The sequence below is a fragment of the Sapajus apella genome, unplaced genomic scaffold (assembly GCF_009761245.1).
Source record: "Sapajus apella isolate SASKATOON/1434 unplaced genomic scaffold, GSC_monkey_1.0 scaffold28, whole genome shotgun sequence".
Lineage (NCBI taxonomy): Eukaryota > Metazoa > Chordata > Mammalia > Primates > Cebidae > Sapajus > Sapajus apella.
Genome location: NW_022436968.1, coordinates 15,928,246 through 15,954,192, shown reverse-complemented (window position 1 = coordinate 15,954,192; position 25,947 = coordinate 15,928,246). Strand labels below are relative to the sequence as shown.

At 37.6% G+C, this 25,947-nt stretch overlaps 1 protein-coding gene across 7 annotated transcripts in view; it reads right to left on the bottom strand.

Moving 5' to 3' along the window:
• CCDC141 (coiled-coil domain containing 141) overlaps window positions 1-25,947 on the bottom strand; it is a 219,532-nt gene that overhangs the window by 146,514 nt on the left and 47,071 nt on the right. For all 7 annotated transcript variants that reach the window (XM_032292805.1, XM_032292807.1, XM_032292811.1 and 4 more), the window contains one exon: window positions 2,553-2,744. In XM_032292805.1, the coding sequence (XP_032148696.1) occupies window positions 2,553-2,744 (192 nt within the window). The remainder of the gene's footprint in view (window positions 1-2,552; window positions 2,745-25,947) is intronic.

The following is a 25,947-nucleotide window of genomic DNA, read 5'->3' as shown; positions in this document are numbered from 1 at the left end:
CTCTGTTTCAAGGAAAATGCATAGTAATTTCACACTCTAAATGATGAAGAATATGACTGGTCTCTCTTTTTCTTTTTCTCCATAGAGAAAGTGAGAGGTTAAGAGAGATGATTAACTTGATGTTAAAATGCTCAGGGAAATAATCTTTGAAACAAATTTTAGAAGATGGCAAAATATATTTGGTTATCTTAACACAGTATGTCTGTTAGGGCAGACAAATAGCTGGTTTGTTTTAGCACTAAGTTTCAACAGTAATTATTACAGTTTCTATGAGCATTTTAATATATTCACCTTTGGATTGGGTTTAGAATAAACTAATTGAGGAAAACTATCAGTGTGAACGACACAGAGGATTACCATAGTATGTATCTTCTTTTTAAAGTCTTCTCCAAACTACCATCTTTGAATTTGGGGATTCTTAATATTTTAATGTAACTATTTGATTAACATAATCTACTGTAGTTTGATTATTACAACAGCCATATGAAATCCAATTATAAATGAAACAGATTAATGAGAGAGAGACTGAAGAGCAGGGACATGTTTTGGAGATGTAAGGAAGGCCTCTGACATCCTATTAGAACAACCTAATGGACATCTGCTGCTGTCACTCAGGGGCAGTGTTCCTAAATTACAGCACAGTGTTCAAGGTGAGAATAACCCAACTGACAGTTATGTCTGTAAGCCTGAAATAATCTTGTAATAATGATCAGCCATGCAATCATTAGTAATTTTGCATTTCTCAAAAACTCCTGCATGCACATAATTCAATAAAAGGGGTTCATATCCACATCATTTACATCTCTAATTCACTCAATTTTTAATAACTGATTTTAAAAATATTATTTAAAGAGAATTTCAAAAGGAAAAAAAAAAACATTCCTAGTAGGTGGTTTGTTTGTTCCCTGAACAACATTACAAAAAGTTCCAGGGTCACAGTTTAACTTATATTTATATTTCAGCTTGTTATAAAATTAAAAATAAATAAACAAACCAATAAGCAAACAATGCTTTACTCAGAAAAAGCTTCCCTAAAGTTCAGTTTACTTTTATCAGTATTTTCTTTTCTCTACTCCATCGCTAATAAAAATGGCTTTGGCATATACAAAGGGGGCATAAGGATTATATAGGGGTTTGTCTTCAGTTTAGTATGAAGTGATCCACAAAATTGGAAACAGGATAATAAAAGAAATAATTAGTCTTTTCACTAGATCCAATAAAAGCTCACACAAGTGTAAGAATAAGAGTGTTGGGCTGAATTATGGTTTGGCCTACTATTGCCTTTTATTTCACGCCATATCTCAAAGTAATTTATTATGGAGAAAATAAGCTAGTATTAACTCTAAAACACAGTGAGAAACAAATATTGTTCTAATGCTAGAAAGAAAAAATTCGCTGGGCTCAAAAGAGCTGAGTTTCAAGGACAGCTGAAACCTATGCCCTACTTACTGAGATAGAATGAATCAGATATATCCATAATTTGGCCTCTGTAGGTGTTTTTCAGCTGTCTTATTTCTTTTCAGGAAAGAAAGTTTGTGTATGAAACTTCTTCCAAGATGGTTTCTGGAATTAGTTGAACTTCAGTGTTCAAATTGTGAAAAACAAGCCTTGAAAATTATAATAAGGTTTTTATTCCTCCCTTTTGCCTTTAAACAAGTTCATGATGCATGAGATTGCCTACTCCAATTTTTAGGTTCTATTACTAATCTTCTTTCCTTCATTATATTGGATTTAAGTCCTGAAATTTTGTTTAAAAAATGTCATATTTTTCAAATCTAGTGCTTTATCATAAGGAAGCAGCACTCTCACATCAAAATGAATGGGCTGCCACTTGACAGAGAAGTTAAAAGTGAAATTTCCAATAACTGCCTTATACCAAATATAACACCTCTTTTGATAATGTTCTTTGAAACTCACAATTGAAATCAGAAACTTCAAAACATTGTAGAATCCTAGAAAAATCACAAGGAGATATGGCCTTCTTAGGGCCAGAAGGACTTTTTCCTTCTCTTGTATTTTAAGGTGTTCAAACTATGGAAAATCAACTACATGCCTTAGGAAAGTACTCATAAAATGCTACATTTATGAGTCAAATAACCTATGGAATATTCTACAATTTCTTTTTTAAAACATAAGCAGCAAAAAGGAAATTTTATTGTCCAACTTTTGGCTGAGAATAACACTCTAGACCAGCATTCCTTAGTAATCCTACAATCAGGGTAATTGTTTGATTTAGTAACTATATTACTACCTTCTATATAGAGGGAAATAAATCATAATAACTTATAAGAGTTCCTATTATTACTTAATATTTTACCACATTTTAATTAATTAACTGTACTTTGTTTTTGTTTGAAGACCTACTCTTAAAATAGTAATAAATTTACTTTTGACAATCAAAAATTAAATATATTGTGTATGCATGTATTGGTTATTCTGCCAATTTTTTTTTTGACTGACTGCAATGTCTATTTGTGGAAAAACAAACATTTTCAGGAGTGCTATTCATTTGCTCTGGTTTGGGGAAGGGAGAAGTTTTTTAAAGCACGAACCTCTAAGGCATTTTCAAAAAATTCAGAAGTCAACCTAAGGAGATCCGTTCTTCTTTCAAGCATGGAGACCAGGGCTGCCCAGGCTTCACCCAGAGTCTCGGCCATGGCATCATAGACCTGACTCTGATCCTTGTTCTCTTCAGCTGTCTTGTCTGCCTCCTTCAAGAGTTCCCATACCCGATCTTCCAAAGCCTAAGTCCAAGAGAAAAAGGCATAAGCCAGGGTGTTAACTCAATGTAACAACACAGAATCACATTTTAAACACTTGGATATTAGAAATTGTATGGAGTCCAGGAAAGAGAATTTATAAACACAAACTGTTATGCAAGAAAGTATATCAAAGAAGAAGGAAGGAGCGATCAGGATTGAGGTGAACGAGGGAGCATGGCTGGGCCAAAACTATTTTTGCATGGCCGGGCCAAAAATTCACATTTAAACATTGTCCAAACACTGCTGACATTTAGCAAAGATACATGTCTATATTCCCATAAGGCACAGAATATTATGTTAATCTCACATTTCCAAAAAAATAAGAAAAGTGATAAGAACACACCTAGAAGAGTGATCAAGAATAAAGGTTGTGACAAACAAGCCCAGTAAAGCTTACTGTTTACTGTAAGTAATTGTCATTAGTTGTTAACATGACTGTGATGCTTAATGTAAACATTATGAGGAGATTTTTAAAACAGAATAGTCATAATTTAAAAATTTAGATATGCATAACCAACTCTATGTACTGTTTGGACAAAATATGAAAAATAAAAAGGAACATGTGCTTACATAATTTCTCATTCAGGGATAGGAGGATTCAATAAATTCCATATAATTCTTGAAGTTGGTACCAAAATAAAGGCATAATTTTTAAAGAATATAGTAGACTAAAATATTATGAATACATTCTGAAATATCAACATAAAAATAAACTTAAAATGCGATAAAGAGAAATACAACAAACAAAAGAAATAAGAGCAGGTTCATAAGGATACACACACATAATGACAACAAAATAATTAAAAATCAATTAACACAAAAAATGTGGATGAGTTAACCTTTTAAACAAAAAGACAAACACTATCAGAGTGAGAAAAAAAAAAGGCAACAAAGCTCAACCAATTTGTGTTTGCTAGAGTATCCCTAAAAAGAAATATTTTTTGGAAACAAAGAAATGAGATATATCAGGAAAAGACAGACAAGAGAAAGGAGGACTAATATTGAACAAATTAGAATCAAAACAAAAATCACTGGTGCTTAAAAATGGTATTTATAATGGTAAATAGTGCAAGCCACAGTAAAGGCACTCATGAACCTTCATATCTGTGGCACTGAAATATTTCAAGCAGATATAACCAGTCTTACATCAAACAAATAGAGAATAAAAACTACAATTATAGACTGTCTTTAAAACTAATAATAAGGCTACTACATTAAGAAACTTTGAATATACAGCTAACCTTATGCTCAGATAAAATACATAGTATTAGACAACTTTGTTTTTAAAGAAAGAAAATAAATTATCTCAACATCCAGGTCTAAATTATTAAAAAAAAAAATAAAACAACAAAATAAGGGGGATAAACTGATTAAATACAAAATCAGAAATTAGCAGATTATATTAAAATACTAGAATTGAATTTTTTAAGGAGATTAATTGAAAAGCCAATAAAATATTAAATAGCTGACAGATGTCAAATAAAATGGCAGAGTAGGTAGCTCCAGTGACCATTCCTGTAGAGAAACATCAAAAACAGCAAGCAAAAACTGTCTTAATTTTGTTAGAACTCTGGAAAGAAGTTAAAAATTAAAAAAAACCAAAATTAATCTCCTTAAAAAAAAAAGGCTGAAGCATGAAAAAGGTGACTTTAAAATATTAGAAAAGCTTTGAGACAGTGTTATATGCCCTTGCTCAACCACTCCTGGGTTCAACAGAGACTATCAGAGTAGATAGGAATAATAAGACACAACTATATATTGTCTACAAAAAACCTACTTCAAATATAAAGGCAGAGATGCATTAAAAGTAAGTGAATTGGAGTAGCAATGTAAGGTGATTGATGTATTAGCTCAATTAATTTAACATGTGTTAATTATTTTGCAATGCATACATACCTCAAAACATCATATTGTACAACTTAGGTGTACACAATTTTTAGTTGTCAATTATACTGCAATAAAGCTGGATGAAATAAAATAATGGATGGAGAAACATGTACCATGCTAACACTAATCTAAAGAAAGCTGGAGTGCCTATGTAAATTCTAGACAGAGAATATTTTAGAGCAAGAGATATTATTTGAGATTCAGACAGGTATTATGAAATTATAAAGGAGTCAGTCTGCAAGAAGGCATAAGAATTCTAAATGTACATGAGCCTAACAACAGAGAGTCAAAATACATGAGGCAAAACTAATAGAACTACATGGAGAAATAGATAAATATGTTATAATAGAGATGTCAACATCCCTCTATCAATAATCAATATATCCAGCAGGCTGAAAATTATTAAGGATATAGATGAACTAAGCAACACCATCAGTTAACTTGATCTAATTGGCATTTATAAAATAATTCCTCCAACAATGCAGAACACACTTTCCTCTCAAGCTTACATGGAACATTCATAAGATAGGCCATATCCTGGACCATAAAACATACTTTAACAAATTTTTAAAAACAGAAATCATACAAATATATTCTCAGACCACAAAAGAATTAAACTAAATGTCAGTAACAGAAATATAGCCAAAAAATACCATAATATTTGGATATTAAACAACACACTTTTAAATAACACATGGGTCAAAGAAGTCTCAAGGGAAATAAAAATATTTTGAACTAAATGAGAAAATGAAAATATGATGTATCAAAATTTGTAAGATGCCAAAATGGTAGTGCTCAAGGAAAAATTTATAGCAGTCAATATATATATGAAAAGAAAAAAGACTGAGTTTTTTTAGTTTTTACCATAGGAAACTAGAGAAAGAGAGTAAATTAAATTTTAAGTAAACAGAAGAAAATAATAAAAATTAGAGGAGGAATCAATGAAATGAAAACAATAGAGAAAATCAATGAAAGCAAAAATGATTCTAAGAAAAGATCAATAAAATTGATAAATCTCTAGTCAAGCTGATCAGGAAGGAAGGAAGGGAGGGAGGGAGGGAGGGAGGGAGGGAGGAAGGAAAAGGGAAAGGAAAAAGGAAAGGAAAAAGAAAAGGAAAAGAAAAAAAGGAAAGGAGAAAAGAAACAAACTACTAATTTCGGAAATGAATGAGGGGCCACAACTACTGATCCATGGACATTAAAAGGATAAAAAGGAATAACAAAAATGGCTTTATATCCACAAATTTGATAACTGAGATGAAATGGACAAATTCCTTGAAAGATACAAGCTACCAAAATTCACACAAGAAAAAAATAGATAATCTGAACAAGCCTGTAACTATTAAAAAATTAAATCAATAAAAACCTTCCAAATAAGAAAGCACTAGGCAGAGGTGACTACACTGGTGAATTCTACCAAATGTTTAAAGAAGAAATGATGCTAAAGCTAATTAAAAAAATACAGCAAAGTTACAGAGTATGTGATCAACACATAAAAAAATCAGTTGTGTTTCTTTATACAGAAATGAACAATCTAAAATGGAAATCAAGAATTCCACTTACAAGAGCATCAGAAAGAATAAAATACCTAGGAATAAGATTAACCAAGGAAGTAAAAGACTTGTACATTGAAAACTAAAAATCATTGCTGAAAGAAATTGAAGACGACCTAAATAAATGGAAATAGATCCTATGTTCATAAGTTGGAAGACTTAATGTTGCTGAAAAGCAGTACTATCTAAAGTAATCCACAGATTCAATGTAATCAATATAAAAATTTCACAGGCTTTTTGACAGAAATTGCAGAGATAATCCTCATATTTATATGGACTTGTAAGGGGACTATAGTCAAAACAATCTTGAAAAAGGACAAATTCGAAGCCTCACACTTCTAAAAATTTCAGAACTTACTACAAAGCAGCAGTAATCAAAATGGTGTATTGGCATAAGGATAGACATATAGGGCAATAGCCTAGAATTGAGAGTTTAGAAATATACTTATATGCCTATGGGCAATTGATTTTCAACAATGGTGGAGGACCACTCAATGAGGAAAGAATAATCTTCAACTAGTGGAGCTAGAACAATTAGATATTCACAAGTAAAAGAATAAAGTTGAATATTTACCTCTCATGCCATATAAAAAATTCAAAATGTATCAGTGATATCAATGTAAAAGCTAAAATTTATGAAAGTTTTAGAAGAATTTTACAAGTAAATTTTCATCACCTTGACTTTGGCAATAGTTTTTTTAGATATGACACCAGCAGCATAAGCAACAACAACAAACAGACAAATTGGATTTCATCAAAATAAAGACTTTTATGTACAAAGGACACTATCAAATAAGTAAAAAGAAAATCCTTAGAATGGGAGAAGATATTGGCAAATTATATAACAGATAAGCATCTAGCATCCAGAATATATAAAGAACTCTTTCAACTTAACAACAGAAAGGGGCTGGGCGAGGTAGCTTACACCTGTAATCCCAGCACTTTGAGAGGCTGAGGCAGGCAGATCACCTGAGGTCAGGAGTTTGAGACCAGCCTGACCAACATAGTGAAACTCGATCTCTGCTAAAAATACAAAAATTAGTCGGGCATGGTGGTGGGTGCCTGTAATCCTAGTTACTCAGGCTTTAAATTAATTTACTTTAATTAAATTAATTAATTTGGGGCTGAGGCAGGAGAATTGCTTGAGCCCAGGAGGGGGAGGTTGCAGTGAGCTGAAATCACACCACTGCACTCCAGCCTGGGTGACAGAACAAGACTCTGTCTCTAAATAAATAAAACAATAGAAAGGACAACAATACAATCATAAAGTGGGCAAATGATTTGAAAAGACATTTCTCAAAAAAAAGAAATAAATGGCAAACAAGTGCACAGAAAGATGCTCAAATGATTAGTCTTAGAAAAAATGCAAATCAAAAGCACAATGAGATGTCACTTCCCACACCCACTAGGATAGCTGTAACCTTTAAAAAACTGGAAATAACAAGTGTTAGCAAGAACATGGAGAAATTGGAATCCATGTACATAGCTGATGATAACATAAAATGGTACAGCTGCTTTAAAAAAACATGTTGGCATTTACTCAAAAAGTTAAACATAGAATTACCACATGACCCAGCAATTACATTCCTAGGTATATCCATGGGAAGTAAAAGCATGCATATGTCCACACAAAAGCATGCACATGCATGTTCACAGCAGCAGTATTGACAATAGCCCAAAGGCAGAAACAACCCAAGTGTCCATTTACTAGTGAATGAACAAAATGTACTATATCCGTATGAGGGAGTATAGATAGGAAGGAAGGAAGGAAGGAAGGAAGGAAGGAAAGAAGGAAGGGAGGGAAGGAAGAGGAGGGGAGGAGAGGGGAGGGGAGGGGAGGGGAGGAGAGGAGGGGAGAGGAGGGGAGGGGAGAAAAGGAGGGGAGGGGAGGGGAGGGACAAAGGAAAGAAAGGAAAGACCAATATATGCTACAACACTGGTGAACCTCTAAGACATTATGCTAAGTGAAAGTCAAACACCAAAGGTCATAAAATGCAGGATCATGATCCCACTTATATGAAATATCTAGAATAGGTAAAATCTTAGTAATAAAGAGCAGAATGGTGCTTACCAGGGGCTGGGGAAAGGGTGAATAAGGAATCACTACTTAATGGGTACAGAGTTTTCTTTTGGGCTGATGGGAAGGTTCTGGATCTCAATAGGGATGATAGTTGCACCATGAGAAAGCTGATCATATGAATTGGATCATTCTGGTGATATGCATAAAACAGAGTTGAGAATCCAGGGAGAAAAGCACTCAGGGCACAAAACATTGCCCCAAAAATGTAATTCCCTGCAAGTCTGGAAGCTGAAACTGCCTACTATAACCTGAAACCAGTTTTATCTATTGACTACTGAAACAACCTGAGACTGTTTTGTCCACTGCTGTCACTTGTCAATCAGAGCTTACCAGTCCTCAAAACCTTACAAGTGGCAATGACATTTCTCAAAGAGCAATACATATTCTCCATTTTATAAAACCTGTAACTTTCTCTTTGTTTTTCAGACATACTGAAGACCAGCCAGTCTGCATTTATGCCCTGAATTGCAGTACTTTCTTCCCAAATAAGACATTTGAATTTCAGAAGTTTATTTCTATATTGAACGTTTCACACACAGCACTGTGAATGTACTAAATGCCACTACATTTTATACTTTAAAATGGTTAATTTTATAAGAATTTTGTCTCTTCAAAAATTTTTTTAACTTTTGAGATTTTAAAAGGAAAAAAGTGACACACAAAAAAACATAAGCAGATCTCATGAAGGTGGAGATAGAATGATGGTTACCAGAGGCTAGGGGGGTGGAAAGGAAGGAGGTAAAGAGAGGTTGGTTAACGAGTACAAAAATATGGTTAGATAGAAGAAATAAGTGTTTGATAGTAGTGTTTGATAGTAGGGTGACTATATTTAATTATTATATATTTCAAAATAAAAGTGAAGATTTTTAGTGTCATCTACACAAAGAAATCACAACTGTTTGAGGTGATGGATATCCCAATTCCCTCATTATACAGTGTAGGAATGTATCAAAGATCACATTTATCCTGTGAAGATGTGCAATTATTATCTATCATTACAATTTTTTAACATAATTATAATATTAAGATTGAAGACTATAAATGCATATAGCAAGTTTTGGATTTTCTGCAAATAAAAACAAAAATGGGGACAAAATGGAAAATTTTCTTTAAAATGTTACCAAAATTGTCCCAAGAAGATCTTATCATCATCTGCCTCATCATCACTATGATGACTGCCACCAGCATGGAAAATATTGAATAATTTCTCAAGTATGTCCCCAAATGAATAGGTGAATATGCCAATTTATTTAGTTGCCTGTGGAAATTTGGATGCTTCCAATTTTTGACTATTATATATAAATCTGCTATAAATATTTATGTATAAGTTTTTAGGTGGACATGTATTTTAATTTCTCTAAGTATTTACCCAGGTGTTTTCCAGTTAATTTCACATTCTTATTTATATCTTTCTGTATGTTTTAAATTTTTTATAATGAAAATGTTATTTTTATTAACGGAGGAAATATTTTTATTTTTGCAATTATGTAAAATAGACTTATTCTTAAAAGAAAAAAACACATGTCATTGCTATATTGGAATCATTGACCTAAGTTGTCTCCAATTATTATTCTTGAACAGTCCTTTCCTTCCTTATTCTTCCAAATTATATTCTAAGACACATTACACACTTTAATTATATTATTTTTCCCAGTTATTTGCTGCTTCTCTTTATAAGAGGATTGTACGTCTATGCCTCCTAAAACCAGACTTGTCCGTGCAACTAAGTTAGACTAAAAAATGTGAACAGAAGTTTTGTGTGCCATTTCTGAGTAGAAGTATTAAGAACCAATGAGTGAGTCTATCATTGCTCTTTCCATGAATAGGGGTTGCTCCTCGATAAGGTTTTGGTGTATCCCCACCCAAATCTCATCTTGAACTGTAGTTCCCATAATTCCCATGTGTCATGGGAGGGATCTGGTGGGAGATGATTGAATCATAGGGGCAGTTACCCCCATGCTGCTGTTCTTCTGATAGTGAGAGAGTTCTCACAAGAGCAGATTGTTTTATAAGGGACTTTTCCACCTTTTTCTTGGCACTTCTCCTTGCTGCTGCCATGTGAAGAAGGATGTGTTTGCATCCCCTTCCACCATGATTGCAAGTTTCCTGAGGCTTCCCCAGCCATGGTGAACTGTGAGTCAATTAAACCTCTTTCCTTTATAAATTACCCAGTTTCAAGTATGTATTTATTAGGAGCATGGAACAGACTAATACACTCCTTGAGCCTGGATTCTAAAATAAAGAAGACACACAAACCTGAACTGCAATTACCATGCAGCCAACATGGTAAGATAAAATCTGTTATTTGCAAGGCATTGCTTTTTGGAGTTATCTATTACCCTAGAATTACCTAATAAAAGCTATGTATTAGTTCATTTTTACATTGCTGATAAAGACATACCCAAGGCTGGGGAATTTACAAAGGAAAGATGTTTAATGGAGATCTCACAATTACATGTGGCTAGGGAAGTCTCACAATCATAGCAGAAGGTAAGGTGGAGCAGGTTACATCTAGAGGGGCTGGTGGCAGCAAAGAGAGAGCTTGTGTAGGGAAACTTCCATTTTAAAAACCATAAGATCTCATGAGACTTATTCACTATCAGAAGAACAGCATGGGGAAGACCTGACCCCATGATTCAATTACCTCCCACATGTCTCTCCTACAGCATGTGGGAATTCAAGATGAGATTTGGGTGGGGACACAGGCAAATCACATCATTCCACCTCTGGCCCCTCCCACGTCTCATGTCCTTATATTGAAAACCAATTATGCCTTCCCAACAGTCCCCAAAATCTTAACTCATCTCAGCATTAAGTTAAAAGTCCACAGTCCAAAGTCTCATACAAGATAAGACAAGTCCCTTCATACCTATAAGCCTGTAAAATCAAAAGCAAGTTACTCACTTCCTAGATACAATGGAGGTACAGGCATTGGGTAAATACAGCCATTCCAAATGGGAGAAATTGGCCAACACAAAGGAGCTACAGGCCCTATGCTAGTCCAAAATATAGCAGAGTAGTCAAACCTTAAAGTTCCATAATGATCTTTTTTCACTCTCTGTCTCACATCCAGGTCACGCTGATGCAAGAGGTGGGTTCCCATGAACTTGGGCAGCTGCGCCCCTATGGCTTAGCAGGGTACAGCTTCCCTCCTGGCTGCTTTCATGGGTTGGCACTGAGTGTCTATAGCTTTTCCAGGTTCTACAGAAATCTGTCAGTGGATCTACCATTCTGGGGTCTGGAGGACAGTGGCCCTTTTCTCAGAACTCCAGGGGCAATGCCCCAGAAGGTATTCTGTTTGGGGACTCCAATCCCACATTTCACTTCCACACTGCCCTAGCAGTGCCCTGCATGAGGGCCCTGCCCCTGAAGCAAACTTCTGCCTGGGCATCCAGGCATTTCCATATATTCACTGAAATCTAGGTGGAGGGTCCCAAACCCCAGTTCTTGACTTCTCTGTACCCACAGGCTAGAAACCACATGGAAGCTGCCAAGGCTTGAGGTTTGCACCCTCTGAAGCCATGGCCCAAGCTCTGTGTTGGCCCCTTTCAGCTATGACTGTAGTGGCTTGGTCACAGGGCACCAAGTCTCTAGGCTGCACATATGACAGAGACCCTGGGCCGGGCCCCCAAAACCACTTTTCCTCCTAGGCCTCCAGGACTGTGATGGGAGGGGCTGCCATTAAGACCTCTGACATGCCCTGGAGACATTTTCCCCATTTCTTAGGGATTAGCTCCTTGTTACTTATATAAATTTCTGCTGACTTGAATTTCTTCTCAGAAAATGGAATTTTCTTTTCTATTGCATTGTCAAGCTGCAAATTTTCCAAATGTTTATGCTCTGCTTCCCTTATGAAACTGAATGCCTTTAACAGCACCTAAGTCATCTCTTGAATGCTTTGCTCCTTATAAATTTCTTCTGCCATATGCCCTAAATCATCTCTCTCAAGTTCAACGTTCCACAAATCTCTAGGGCAGGGCAAAATGTCACCAATCTCTTTGCTCAAACATAACAAGAGTCACCTTTGCTCCAGTTCACAAGTTCCTCATTTCTATCTGCGACCATCTCAGCCTGGACTTTATTGTTCATATCACCATCAGCATTTTGGACAAAGCCATTCAATAAGTCTCTAGGAAGTTCCAAACTGTCCCACATTTTCCCATCTTCTTCTGAGCCCTCCAAACTGTTCCAAATCCTGTCTGTTACCCAGTTTCAAAATCACACATACATTTTCAGGTATCTTTTCAGCAGCATCCCACTCTACTGGTACCAATTTACTGTATTAGTCCATTTTCATGCTGTTGATTAAGACATACCCAAGACAGGGAAATTTTCAAGGGAAAGAGGTTTAACGGAGAACTCACAGTTCCACATGTTTGGGGAAGTCTCACAATCAAGACAGAAGTCAAGAAAGAGCAAGTCACATCTTACATGGATGGCAGCAGGCAAAGAGAAAGCTTGTTGTAGGAAAACTCCCATTTTTAAAACCATCAGATCTCATGAGACTTACCCATTATCATGAGAACAGCACAAGAAAGACCTGCTCCCATGATTCAATTACCTTCCACCAGGTCCCTCCCCTACCACATGGGAATTCAAGATGAGATGTGGGTGGGGATGCAGCCAAACCATATTAAGCTGACAGATAAATTTACAAATATAAACTCCTTTATTGGCACATTATGTCACCAAGATTCTCTTACACTTAATAGAGAAAAAAATAAAATATATAATGCAACTAAGCAAAAAATCTAGATCATAGACTGATAATTTCATAGCTAACTCAAAAAAGGTCTCAGGCAGATTAGATGGAAATGGCAATGAACACCCACTAACAGATAGATGAGTATGTGCCAGCTCTTTTCTCTTTGCTATTTAGAATAAACAGACAGCCACGCACAGTGGCTGATGCCTGTAATCCCAGTACTCTGGGAGGCCAAGGTGGGTGGATCATGAGGTCAAGAGATTGAGATGACCCTAGCTAACATGGTGAAACCTCGTCTTTACTAAAAATACAAAAATTAGCTGAGGGTGGTGGCAGGTGCCTCTAGTTCCAGCTACTCAGGAAGTTAAGGCAGGAAAATCGCTTGAACCTGGGAGGCAGAAGTTGCAGTGAGCCAAGATTGCACCACTGCACTCCATCCCAGCCACAGACTGAGAGACTGTCTGAAAAAAGAAAAAAAAAAAAAAAAAGAATAAACAGACAACTGTTTGTCTAAATTGCCAGGAGAGTTTGACCAAAAGTGTATATTTTCTTACCTAGCTATTTGAGAGCCTAGTAACTGGACATTTCATTCTTGTGTGGCAAGTTTTAGACCATCGTAAGGGCTGGTTACTTTTGTATTGTGCATATTTTTCATTTTACACTTTTTAACATTAAAATAGGTTAACCTGGCCTCAATCTCCACTTATGATGTTGTTAGGTCAAGAATATATAAGAGAAGATGTCCGACTAGGAACAGCTCAGGATTGCAGCTCCCAGTGAAAGCGCAGAGGGTGAGTGGATGCCACATTTCCAGACGGACTTTTACTGCCCACAGACCAGGAGATTCCCAGGCGGAGGAGCCCCACGGGTCGCCAGCATGGCTGTTTTGGCCAACACAGCTGTTTTGGCTGGTGCAGCTGCTTTGCCGGCACCCTGGTGCAGCAGTTCTCCGTACAAAATACACTGGTCTGGATGCCCTTTTAGCTGGCGATTGGAGACCGGGAAAGGCAGATCACCCATTCATCTGATTTAAAAAGCCAATGAAACAGGGAGCCAGGCCAGGAGATTCCTGGGCAAAAAAAAACACCATGAATCTGAGCGCTGCTGTTTCAGCCAGTGCAGTGAGTCACCGCACTGGAAATCACACAGATCCTGGCACCTTTTCAACAGGCGACTGGAACACCTGGGAGAGAGTTGACCGTTCAACTAAAAAAAAAAAAAAAAAAAGACTCTGAGTCAGGGAGTCAGGTGATCAGGCTCAGCTGAACTCACCCCACCCCACACACACACAAAAAAAAACCCAGCAATTAAAAATGCTCTGGGTTGAGAGTTTCACAGCAAGCACAACTGAACTCAGGATGGTCCAGCTCTGTGAGGGAGGAGTGTCCTCCATTACCGAGACACTCCACCACTACGGAGGTAGTCCTCCATCACTGAGGCAGCCTGCTGTTGCCGAGGCAACCTGCCATTACAGAGAGAGTCCGCCATTACAGAGGTGGGCCACCATTGCCGAGGCAGTTCTAACTACATCCATATAAACAGGACTGCAGGGAGGATCACATGGCAGCTGGGCAGAGCCCACAGCAGCTCAGCAAAGCCACTGCAGGCAGCCAGTGACTAGGCTGTCTCCTTGCTGTGCAGGGCAGCCCTGAAAAAAAAAGGCAGCAGCACAACGAAAACTCATAAATAAAGCCCTAACTCCCTGGGACAGAGCATCTGGGGGGAAAAAAAAAGGAGTTTATGAGTTCTGCTGCAGCAGACCTAAAAGTACCTGCCCAGCAACTCTGAATGAACAACAGAGCTCACAGCTCAGCACTTCAGTTCCAATAAAGGACAGACTGCCTCCTCAAGCAGCTCCCTGACCGGGGTATAGCCAAAGAGTCACCTCATAAAGGAGAGAACAGACTGACATTTGGTGGGTATCCTTCTGGGACAAAGATATCAGAAGAAGAAACTGGTAGCAACCCTCACTGTTCTGCAGCTGCTGCAGGTGATCCCCCGGCAAGCAGGGCCTGGAGAGGACCCCAGCAGTCCTACAGCAGAGGAGCCAGACTGTTAGAAGGAAAACTAAGAAACAGAAATAACTTCATCATCCATAAACTGGAAGTTCACCCAGAGACCCAATCTGAAAGCTAGCAACTACAAAGACAACAGGGGGATAAATCCACAAAGATGGGAAGAAACGAGTGCAAAAAGGATGAAAACACCTGAAACCAGAACACCTCTCTTCCTACAGGGGATCACAACTCCTCACCAGCAAGGGAACAAGGCTGGATGGAGAATGAGTGTGATGAAATGACAGAATCAGACTTCAGAAGGTGGGTAATAAGAAACTTCTGTGAGGTAAAAGAACATGTTCTAACCCAATGCAAAGAAATTAAGAGCCTTGAAAAAAGATTTGACAAAATGCTTATGAGAATAGACAACTTAGAGAGGAATATAAGTGAATTGATGGAGCTGAAAAACACAAGAACTTCGCGAAACATGCACAAGTATCAACAGCCGAATTGACCAAGCAGAAGAAAGGATATCAGAGGTCGAACATCAACTCAATGAAATAAAACGAGGAGGAAAGAATAGATAAAAAAGGGTAAAAAGGAATGAACAAAGTCTCCAAGAAATGTGGGACTATGTGAAAAGGCCTAATCTACGTTTGATAGGTGTACCTGAATGTGACGAAGAGAATGAAACCAAGCTGGAAAATACTCTTCAGGATATTATCCAGGAAAACTTCCTCAACCTCACAAGTCAGGACAATATTCAACTCCAAAATACAGAGACCACCGCAAAGATATTCCTCAAGAAGAGCAACCCCAAGGCACATAATCGTCAGATTCACCAGGGTTGAAACGAAGGAGAAAATGCTAAGGGCAGCCAGAGAGAAAGGTCGGGTTACCCACAAAGGGAAGCCCATCAGACTCACAGCAGATCTCTTCAGCACAAACCCTACAAGCCAGAAGAGAGTGAGGGCCAATATTCAACATCCTTAAAGAAAAGAACTTTCAACCCAGAATCTCATATCCAGCTAAACTAAGCTTCGTAAGTGAAGGAAAAATATATTCCTTTGCAAAAAAGTAAGTACTCAGAGATTTCATCACCACCAGGCCTGCTTTACAAGAGCTCCTGAAAGAGGCTCTACACATATTAAGGAACAACCAGTACCAGCCACTCCTAAAAACACACCAAATGGTAAAAAGCATCAACACAATTAGAATCTGCATCAACTAATGGACAAAACAGTCAGCTAGCATCAAAACAGCAGTATCAAATTCACACATAACAATATTAACCCTGAATGTAAGTGAACTAAATGACCCAGTCAAAAGACACAGACTGGCAAATTGGATAAAAAGCCAAAACCCATCAGTGTGCTGTATCAAGGAAACCCATCTCACATGCAAGGATACACAAAAGGCTCAAAATAAAGGGATGGAGGAAGATTTACCAAGCAAATGGAGAGCAAGAAAAAAGCAGGAGTAGCAATTCTTGTCTCTGATAAAATAGACTTTAAAGCAACAAAGATCAAAAGAGACAAAGAAGGACACTACATAATGGTAAAAGGATCAATGCAACAAGAGAGCTAACAATCCTAAATATATACGCACCCAATACAGGAGCACCCAGTTACAAAAGGCAAGTTCTTAATGACTTACAAAGAGGCTTACACTCCCACACAATAATAGTGAGAGACTTTAACACCCCACTGTCAATATTAGACAGATCAACCAGGCAGAAAATTAACAAGGATATCCAGGACTTGAAAACAGACCTGGAACAAGCAAACCTAAAAGACATTTACAGAACTCTCCACCCCAAATCCACAGACTATACATTCTTCTCAACATCACATCACACCTACTCTAAAATTGACCATGTAATTGGAAACAAATCACTCCTCAGAAAATACAAAAGAACAGAAATCATAACAAACTGTCTCTCAGACCACAGTGCAATCAAGTTAGAACTCAGAATGCAGAAACTAACTCAGAACTGCATGGCTTCATGTAAACTGAACAACACTGGATAAACAATGAAATGAAGGCAGAAATAAAGGTGTTCTTCGAAACAAACAAGAACGAAGACACAACATACCAGAATCTCTGGGACACATTTAAAGCAGTGTCTAGAGGAAAATATACAGCAATAAGTGCCCACATGAGAAGGAGATATCAAAAATTGACACCCTATCATCAAAATTGAAAGAGCTAGAGGAGCAAGATCAAAAAAACTCAAAACCTAGCAGAAGACAAGAAATAACTAAGATCAGAGCAGAACTGAAGGTGATACAGACACAAAAAAACCTTCAAAAAAAATCAATAAATCCAGGAGCTGGTTTTTCAAAAAGATCAACAAAATAGACAGACCACTAGCCAGATTAATAAAAAAGAAAAGAGAGAATAACCAGATAGATGCAATAAAAAACGATCAAGGGGATATCACCACAGATTCCACAGAAATTCAAACCATCATCAGAGATTATTACAAACAATTCTATGCACATAAACTAGTAAACCTGGAAGAAATGGATAAATTCCTGGACACTTGCCTCCTCCCAAGCCTAAACCAGGAAGAAGTCGAAATCCAGAATAGACCAATAACAAGGTCTGAAGTTGAGACAGCAATTAAGAGCCTACCACCCAAAAAATGCCCAGGTCCAGATGGGTTCACAGCCAAATTCTACCAGACATACAAAGAGGAGCTGGTACCATTCCTTCTGAAACTATTCCAAATAATCCAAAAAGATGGAATCCTTCCCAAATCATTTTATGAGACCAACATCATCATGATATCAAAACCTGGCAGAGACTCAACAAGAGAAGAAAACTTCAGGCCAATATCCATGATGAACATAGACGCAAAAATCTTCAATAAAATACTGGCAAGCCGATTGCAACAGCCCATCAAAAAGCTTATCCACCATGATCAAGTAGGCTTCATCCCGGGGATGCAAGGCTGGTTCAACATATGCAAGTCTATAAACGTAATCCACCACATAAACAGAACCAAAGACAAAAACCACATGATTATCTCAATTGATGCAGAGAAGGCCTTTGACAAAATTCAACAGCCCTTTATGCTAAAAACCTTCAATAAACTAGGTATTGATGGAATGTATCTCAAAACAATAAAAGTTATTTACGACAAACCCACAGCGAATATCATATTGAATGGGCAAAAACTGGAAGCATTCCCTTTGAAATTTGGCACTAGAAAAGGATGCCCTCTCTCACCCTCCTGTTCAATATAGTACTGGAAGTTCTAGCCAGAGCAATCAGGCAAGAAAAAGAAATACAGGGTATTCAAATAGGAAAGGAGAAGTCAAATTGTCTCTATTTGCAGACGACATGATTGTATATCTAGAAGACCCCATCGTCTCAGCCCAAAATCTCTTGAAACTTTTAAGCAACTTCAGCAAAGTCTCAGGATACAAAATCAATGTGCAAAAATCAGAAGCATTCCTATACACCAATAACAGACTTAAAGATTGCCAAATCAAGAACAAACTGCCATTCACAATTGCTACAAAGAGAATAAAATATCTAGGAATACAACTAACAAGGAACATAAAGGACCCCTTCAAGGAGAACTACAAGCCACTGCTCAACGAAATAAGAGAGGACACAAACCAATGGAGAAACATTCCATGTTTATGGTTAGGAAGAATCAATATCGTGAAAATGGCCATACTGCCCAAAGTAATTTATAGATTCAATGCTAACCCCATCAAGCTATCAATGACCTTCTTCACAGAACTGGAAAAAACCACCTTAAACTTCATATGGAACCAAAACAGAGCCCACATAGCCAAGTCAATTCTAAGCAAAAAGAACAAAGTGGGAGGCATCACACTACCAGACTTCAAACTACACTACAAGGCTACAGTAATCAAAACAGCATGGTACTGGTACCAAAACAGAGATATAGACCAATGGAACAGAACAGACGCCTTGGAGGCTACACAACATATCTACAACCATCTGATCTTTGACAAAGCTGACAAAAACAAGCAATGGGGAAAGGATTCCCTGTTTAATAAATGGTGTTGGGAAAACTGGCTAGCCCTGTGCACAAAGCAGAAACTGGACCGCTTGCTGACACCTTACACTAAAATTAACTCCAGATGGATTAAAGACTTAAACATAAGACCTAACACCATAAAAACCCTAGAAGAAAGCCTACACACAACCATTCAGGACATAGGCATAAGCAAGGACTTCATGACTAAAACACCAAAAGCACTGGCAACAAAAGCCAAAATAGACAAATGAGATCTAATTAAGCTCCAGAGCTTCTGCAGAGCGTAAGAAACAATCATTAGAGTGAACTGGCAACCAACAGAATGGGAAAAAATTTTTGCAGTCTACCCATCTGACAAAGGGCTGATATCCAGAATTTACAAAGAACTAAAACAGATTTACAAGAAAAAAACAAACAAGCCCATTCAAAAGTGAGCGAAGGATATGAACAGACATTTTACAAAAGAAGACATACATGAGGCCAAGAAACATATGAAAAAATGCTCATCATCACTGGTCATTAGAGAAATGCAAATCGAAACTACATTGAGATACCATCTCACACCAGTTAGAATGGCAATCATTAAAAAATCTAGAGACAACAGATGCTGGAGAGGATGTGGAGAAATAGGAACACTTTTACACTGTTGGTGGGAATGTAAATTAGTTCAACCATTGTGGAAGACAGTGTGGTGATTCCTCAAGGACCTAGAAATAGAAATTCCATTTGACTCAGCAATCCCATTACTGGGTATATATCCAAAGGATTATAAATCATTTTATTATAAGGATACATGAACATGTATATTCATTGCAGCACTGTTTACAATAGCAAAGACCTGGAACCAACCCAAATGCCCATCGATGATAGACTGGACAGGGAAAATGTGGTACATATACACCATGGAATATTATGCAGCCATAAAAAAACGATGAGTTCGTGTCCTTTGTAGGGACATGGATGAAACTGGAAACCATCATTCTCAGCAAGCTGACACAAGAGCAGAAAACCAAACACCACACGTTCTCACTCATAGGCGGGTGTTGAACAATAACACATGGACACAGGGAAGGGAGCACTACACACTGGGGTCTATTGTGGGGAAATAGGGGAGGGACTGTGGAGGGTGGGGAGTTGGGGAAAGAGAGCATGGGGAGAAATGCCAGATAAAGGTGAAGGGGAGAAAGGCAGCAAATCACACTGCCATGTGTGCGTCTATGCAACTATCTTGCATGTTCTTCAAATGTACCCCAAAACCTAAAATGCAATAAAAAATATATAAGATGAAAATATTATATTAAAAGTTTAAAATTCTAACTTTTTCAAATGCAAAGAGTATGATAAGAACTGAAACTACAAATTCCATGAAATCTAAAAATTCTTTTTTTTTCTTTTTCCTTGTGTATGAGACAGAGTCTCACTCTATTGCCCAGGCTGGAGTGTAGTGGCTCAATCTTGACACACTGCAACCTCTCCTTCCAGGGTTCAAGTTATTTTCCTGCCTCAGCCTTCTGAGTAGCTGGGATTACAGGCATGTGCCACCATGCCTGGCTTATTTTTATATTTGTAGTAGAGACACAGAGTTTTGCCATGTTGGCCAGGCTTGTCTCAAACTTCTGACCTCAGGTGAGCCATCCGCCTCGGCCTCCCAAAGTGCTGGGATTACAGGTGTGAGCCACTGTGCCAGGTTGAAATTTGAAAATTCTATGGCCTTGATACAGGGAAGAATAAGAAATAACAGACTATGAATTCATTCTAGGGAAAACCAGGTAAACATGTAACTTTCCAGTAATATTTCTCAGATATGGCAGAAAGGGGCTAAAATAAATTCAAGAATGAGCATGTCTATATCTAATAGAATTGCCTTTGGAAGTATTTTTAGAAAGAATCATCTTAGCCTTGTTAAACAAATAAAATAAGCTCCTCTTAATATTGTTATTTTCCCACTCAAATGACACTTTATAAATCGGGATAAAAAGGTTTTAGGGAGAGCAACTTAAAATAACTATGATTCTGGCTTCCAATATTGCTTTGGGACTCTCCCATGACCTCCACTGTGAACCACAAAATGTTCTAATCATTGCAGACCCAAGGCCAAAACATTTTTACAGAACCCTCTGGATTTAATTTGGTACAGATTATACTTGGGATTTTCTCCAAGAATATAAGTAGATATTCTGCTTTGGGAATCTGTAGAAAATTTTCTGATTCAAATTTCCTTGGAATTTTAGATCTCTCTTGGGCTGCTGGGATTGGAGGCCAGGAATGGCCCAATGCGTCCCAAGACCTATCAAACACCAGCTGAAATACTGGAGGAGGAGACAGGGACTCAAACAGAGAGAACTAGACAGGATTTACAGAACAGGGATATTTCTACCAAATCCAAAAACTCAGGACAGTGACCAGTTAAAGTTTGTCTCCTATGAGATTCTGGAAACATAACATGATCTTGAACCCAAAGGCAGAATCCACCCTGGCAGGTTTTTGATATGGAGTGCTTTACTTGGGTCTCTGTGACACTTCTTCAGCCTTAGTAAAGGTGTTAGTAAGGCCTTGTGGTTCTTTCAGTGGTCCAGCTTTCTATGTTTGCCCACGTGCCACATCATCCTGTGGGCCAGGCCCTCCCTTTTAAATCTGGTAATGCTCATATGCTGTTAGCACTCAGGAAATACTATTTTATTTTATTGTCCGTTACTGAGCCTCCATGGAGGCTAATTCTTTCTTTTCTCTTCCCCTAAGGAGCAGGGTGTATTAGTAAGGCAGCCTGAAACACAAACACAAGTGAGGTACTAATGGAGAAGGTTGGAGGGCATCATACCCCAACATGCCAATGATAATGATTTCAGGTCTGTGAAGGAGATACAGAGACCTAAACTGTCTCACATTTACAGCTCCAGCATCTGTCACTGGTTCTCAGACAGTTTTAGTTGTCACGTGTGGAGCTTGAAGGATTGTCCCACCAAATAGCACCCCTACTGAGAAACACAGAATGCCCAGCACATAGCAGAGGCTCAATGAATGTTTGTGGTAGAAGTGTGGGAAAGGTCTAAGAGAGTTCTTTCACTTTCTCTTGAAAATTATTTTATTTCACAAGCTGTTAGAGAAGACGTTTCAATCTGACATCAACTTTAGAAAGTTCTAACAATACTGCCACACAGCACTGATTCTAGAGTAATGGAACTTCCTTACATTTGGAACAGAGCCTTCCACAGTTGTTAGAAGTCTTTTTAGACCAGAACAAAATATGCCTCCTCTTTCTCCAGAATGCCATGATTCCGTTTTCCAATGGTGGGAAAATCCTTGATAACACCCTTAAAGTTGTCTCTCTCTCTCTCTCTCACTTCCTATTCAGGCCTGTAGAGTTCTTTTAGAAAATTCCTAAGATTTGTGTACTATGGAAACGTAAACCAGGTAAACCTGAGGATAGGATTTTGAACACTTAAAGTGAGCCTGGTGCTCCTGCCTTTAACCTGTCCCCTCAAGTGGCCTCTCTCCATTGCTGACAACTGTTATTGTCTAAATGGAGAGAAGCAGCTCTTCCCCACGGACAGCAATCAAAAACCATAAGGTATGGAAAAACAACTTCCTATCTGAAAACACTTAAAAGCAGGAGAAATCTCATTTTTGCATGTCTTATTTATAAATTCAGTTAATAATATTGCAGTATAAATAAGAATAATTGTATATTGATTTCTAGTTAATAAATTTATATAGTATTCTACAGCACTCACAACATTCTCAATCAACAGGGAGCTGTAGAAAGTACTTCACTAGTGGAGAGATCCAAGATGGCTGATTACTAGCAGCTCAGTATTGTAGCTCCCAGAGAAAGCACACAGAAAGAGAGGACACCACGCTTTCAGACGAATTTTTGTTGCCCATGGACTAGGAGATTCCCAGCGGAGGAGCCCCACAGGTTGCCAGCATGACTCTTGTGGCCGGTGTGGCAGTTTTGCCGGCGCTTCGGCGCGGCGGTTCTCGGTGCAGAGTAAACAGGACTGGGTCCCCTTTTGATCGACGTTTGGTGCTCCAGGAAGGCAGAGTCACCCATTTACCTGATTGAAAAAGGGATTCAAGAGGGAAGACAGGCCAGAGATTCCCGAGCAGAAAAGCACCAAGGATCTTAATGCCGCTGTTTTAGCCCGTGCAGTGGGTTGCTCAGATTTCGGTGCTGGGAATCAACAAGTTGGACGTCCACTCAGAGAACTAATTTGAAAGTTGGCAATCACAAAGATGACAGGTGGATAAACTCACAATGATGGGAAGAAACCAGTGTAAAAAGGTTGAGAATACCCAGAATCAGAATGCCTCTCCTTCTACAGGGGATCACAGTTCCTCATGATCAAGGGAACAAGGCCTGATGGAGAACGAGTACGTTCCATTAACAGATTTAGACTTCAGAAGGTGGATAATAAGGAACTTTTGTGAGCTAAAAGAACATGTTCTAACCCAATGTAAAGAAACTAAGAACTTTGAAAAAAGTTTGATGAAATGCTAATGAGAATAGACAATTTAGAAACGAAAATAAATGAATTAATGGAACTGAAGAATACAATATGAGAACTTCGCAAAGCATGCACAGGTGTTAACAGTCGAATTGATCAAGCAGAAGAAAGGATATCAGAGGTCTAAGACCTACTTAATGAAATGAAATGAGAAGACAAGATTCAAGAAGAAAGAGTAAAAAAGAATGAGCAAAGTCTCCAAGAAATATGGGACTATGTGGAAAGACCTAATTTACGACTGATAAGTGTACCTGAATGTCATGAAGAGAATGAATCCCAGTTGGAAAATATTCTTCAGGATATTATTCAGGAAAAGTTTCCTAACCTAGTAAGGCAGGACAATACTCAACTCCAAGTAATCCAGAGACCACCACAAAGATATTCCTCAAGTAGAGCAACTCCAAGACACATAATCACTAGATTCACTAGGGTTGAAATAAAGGAGAAAATTCTGAGGGCAGCTATAGAGAAAGGTCAGGTTACCCATAAAGGGAAGCCTATCAGACTTAACAGCAGACCTCTCAGCAGAAACCCTACAATATTCAATATCCTCAAAGAAAAGAATTTTCAAACCAGAATCTCATCCAGCCAAAATAAGCTTCATAAATGAAGGAAAAATAAAATTTTTCACGAACAAACAAGCACTCAGAGATTTCATCACCACCAGGCCTGCTTTACAAGACCTTCTGAAAGAGGCATTGCAAACAGAAAGGAACAACCAGTGTCGGTCATCCCAAAAATTTACCAAAACGTAAAGAGTATCTCCATAATGAAGAATTTACATCAACTAATGGGCAAAATAGCATTAAATTACAATATTGAACTCACAAATATTAATATTAATCCTAAATTTAAATGGATTCAATGCCCAATTAAAGACACAGACAGGCAAATTGAAAAAGTTAAAAATCTATTGGTACGTTGTATCCAGATCTAACTCAAAATGACACACAAGGACTCAAAATAAAGGGATGGAGGAAGATTTACCAATTAAATGGAGAGCCAAAAAAAAAAAAAAAAAACAAACAAACAAACGAAAAAACCAGGAGTTGTAACTTTTGTTTCTGACAAAATAGACTTTAATAGTAACAAAGACCAAAAGAAACAAAGGAGGACATATAATGGTAAAAGGATCATGCAACAGGAGTTAATGATCATAAATATATATGTACCCAATTCAGGAGTACTCAGATACATAAGACAAGTTCTTATTGACTTATAAAGAGATTTGGACTCCTGCACAATAATAGCGGGAGATTTTGACATTGCATTGTTAATATTCGATGGATCAATCCGATAGAAAATTAATAGGGACATCTATGATTTGAATTTAGACCTGGAATAAGTAAACTCAGTGAATATTTATAGAATTCTCCACCCCAGGTCCACAGAACATTTTTCTCAGTATCATATTACACTTATTCTGAAAGTGAACACATAATTGCAAGTAAATTACTCTTCAGTATTTGCATAGCATCTCAGAGACTTAAATGAAATATTGGTTGGCTGTTTGTTATTTTCTTCCCTTATTCCTTCCTGTCTATGTTAAGTACAATTATTGGCATAAAAGAGGTTTTTAATACCTTTTTAAGATTGCATTCCAGCCTGGGCAATAGAGCAAGACTCCTGTTCTCTCTCCCCCTTTTTCTTTCTCCTTTCTTTCTTTCAAAAAAAAAAAAATAGAAAGAAAAAGAAAAAGGAAGTACTTCACTAGAATGGAAAGGGTGCTCTTTATCCTTTATTAATGCTAAAACCAAACTGTCCCTTGTTCAAATAAAATAATACTCTCAATGACTCTTATAGTTCAAGGAAGATAATATCTAACGGAACCTGATGTCATTCATGAATATATTCACGCATTCATCGTCTCACTTATCCAGCAAGCATTTTTGAAACCCCTCTTCAGTAAAATAGTACAGACTGTCATAACAGATATAAAAGATTGTGAAGGAATCTAGCTATTGCATTGTTTTTCTTTCCTCCATGCTTCAGTTTTTTCTCCTTAATACCCATCTACTTCTCCACTCACTCCTGAATGGTTTCTGTCCCCATCATCTCACTGAAATATTCTTGTATAGGTCTGGATGACCTCATTTTGGTCAACACTAGCCATCTTTAATTATCTCTTCGTGATTAATACTGTTGCATGCTCCATTAAAAATTTTTTTTTCTTCCTCTGGCTACCAGTATACTCTGATTTTTCATCTGTGTTTCTGCTCTCTTTTACAGGTTCGCTTTCTTTTCTTATTTTAAAACATCCAGGTGTTCCAGGATATTATGGTCTTTGATGTTTTCTTCTCAAACAGGTAGGTATCAGGATGGGTCTGAGAAGCCTTTATCAAAATCATTTGGGCAACTTTTTCAAACTACACTTAACTTACTCCAGAAACATTAATGTGGCTCTGGGAGCTGAGGACAAGTGATCCCGAAGTTTGAA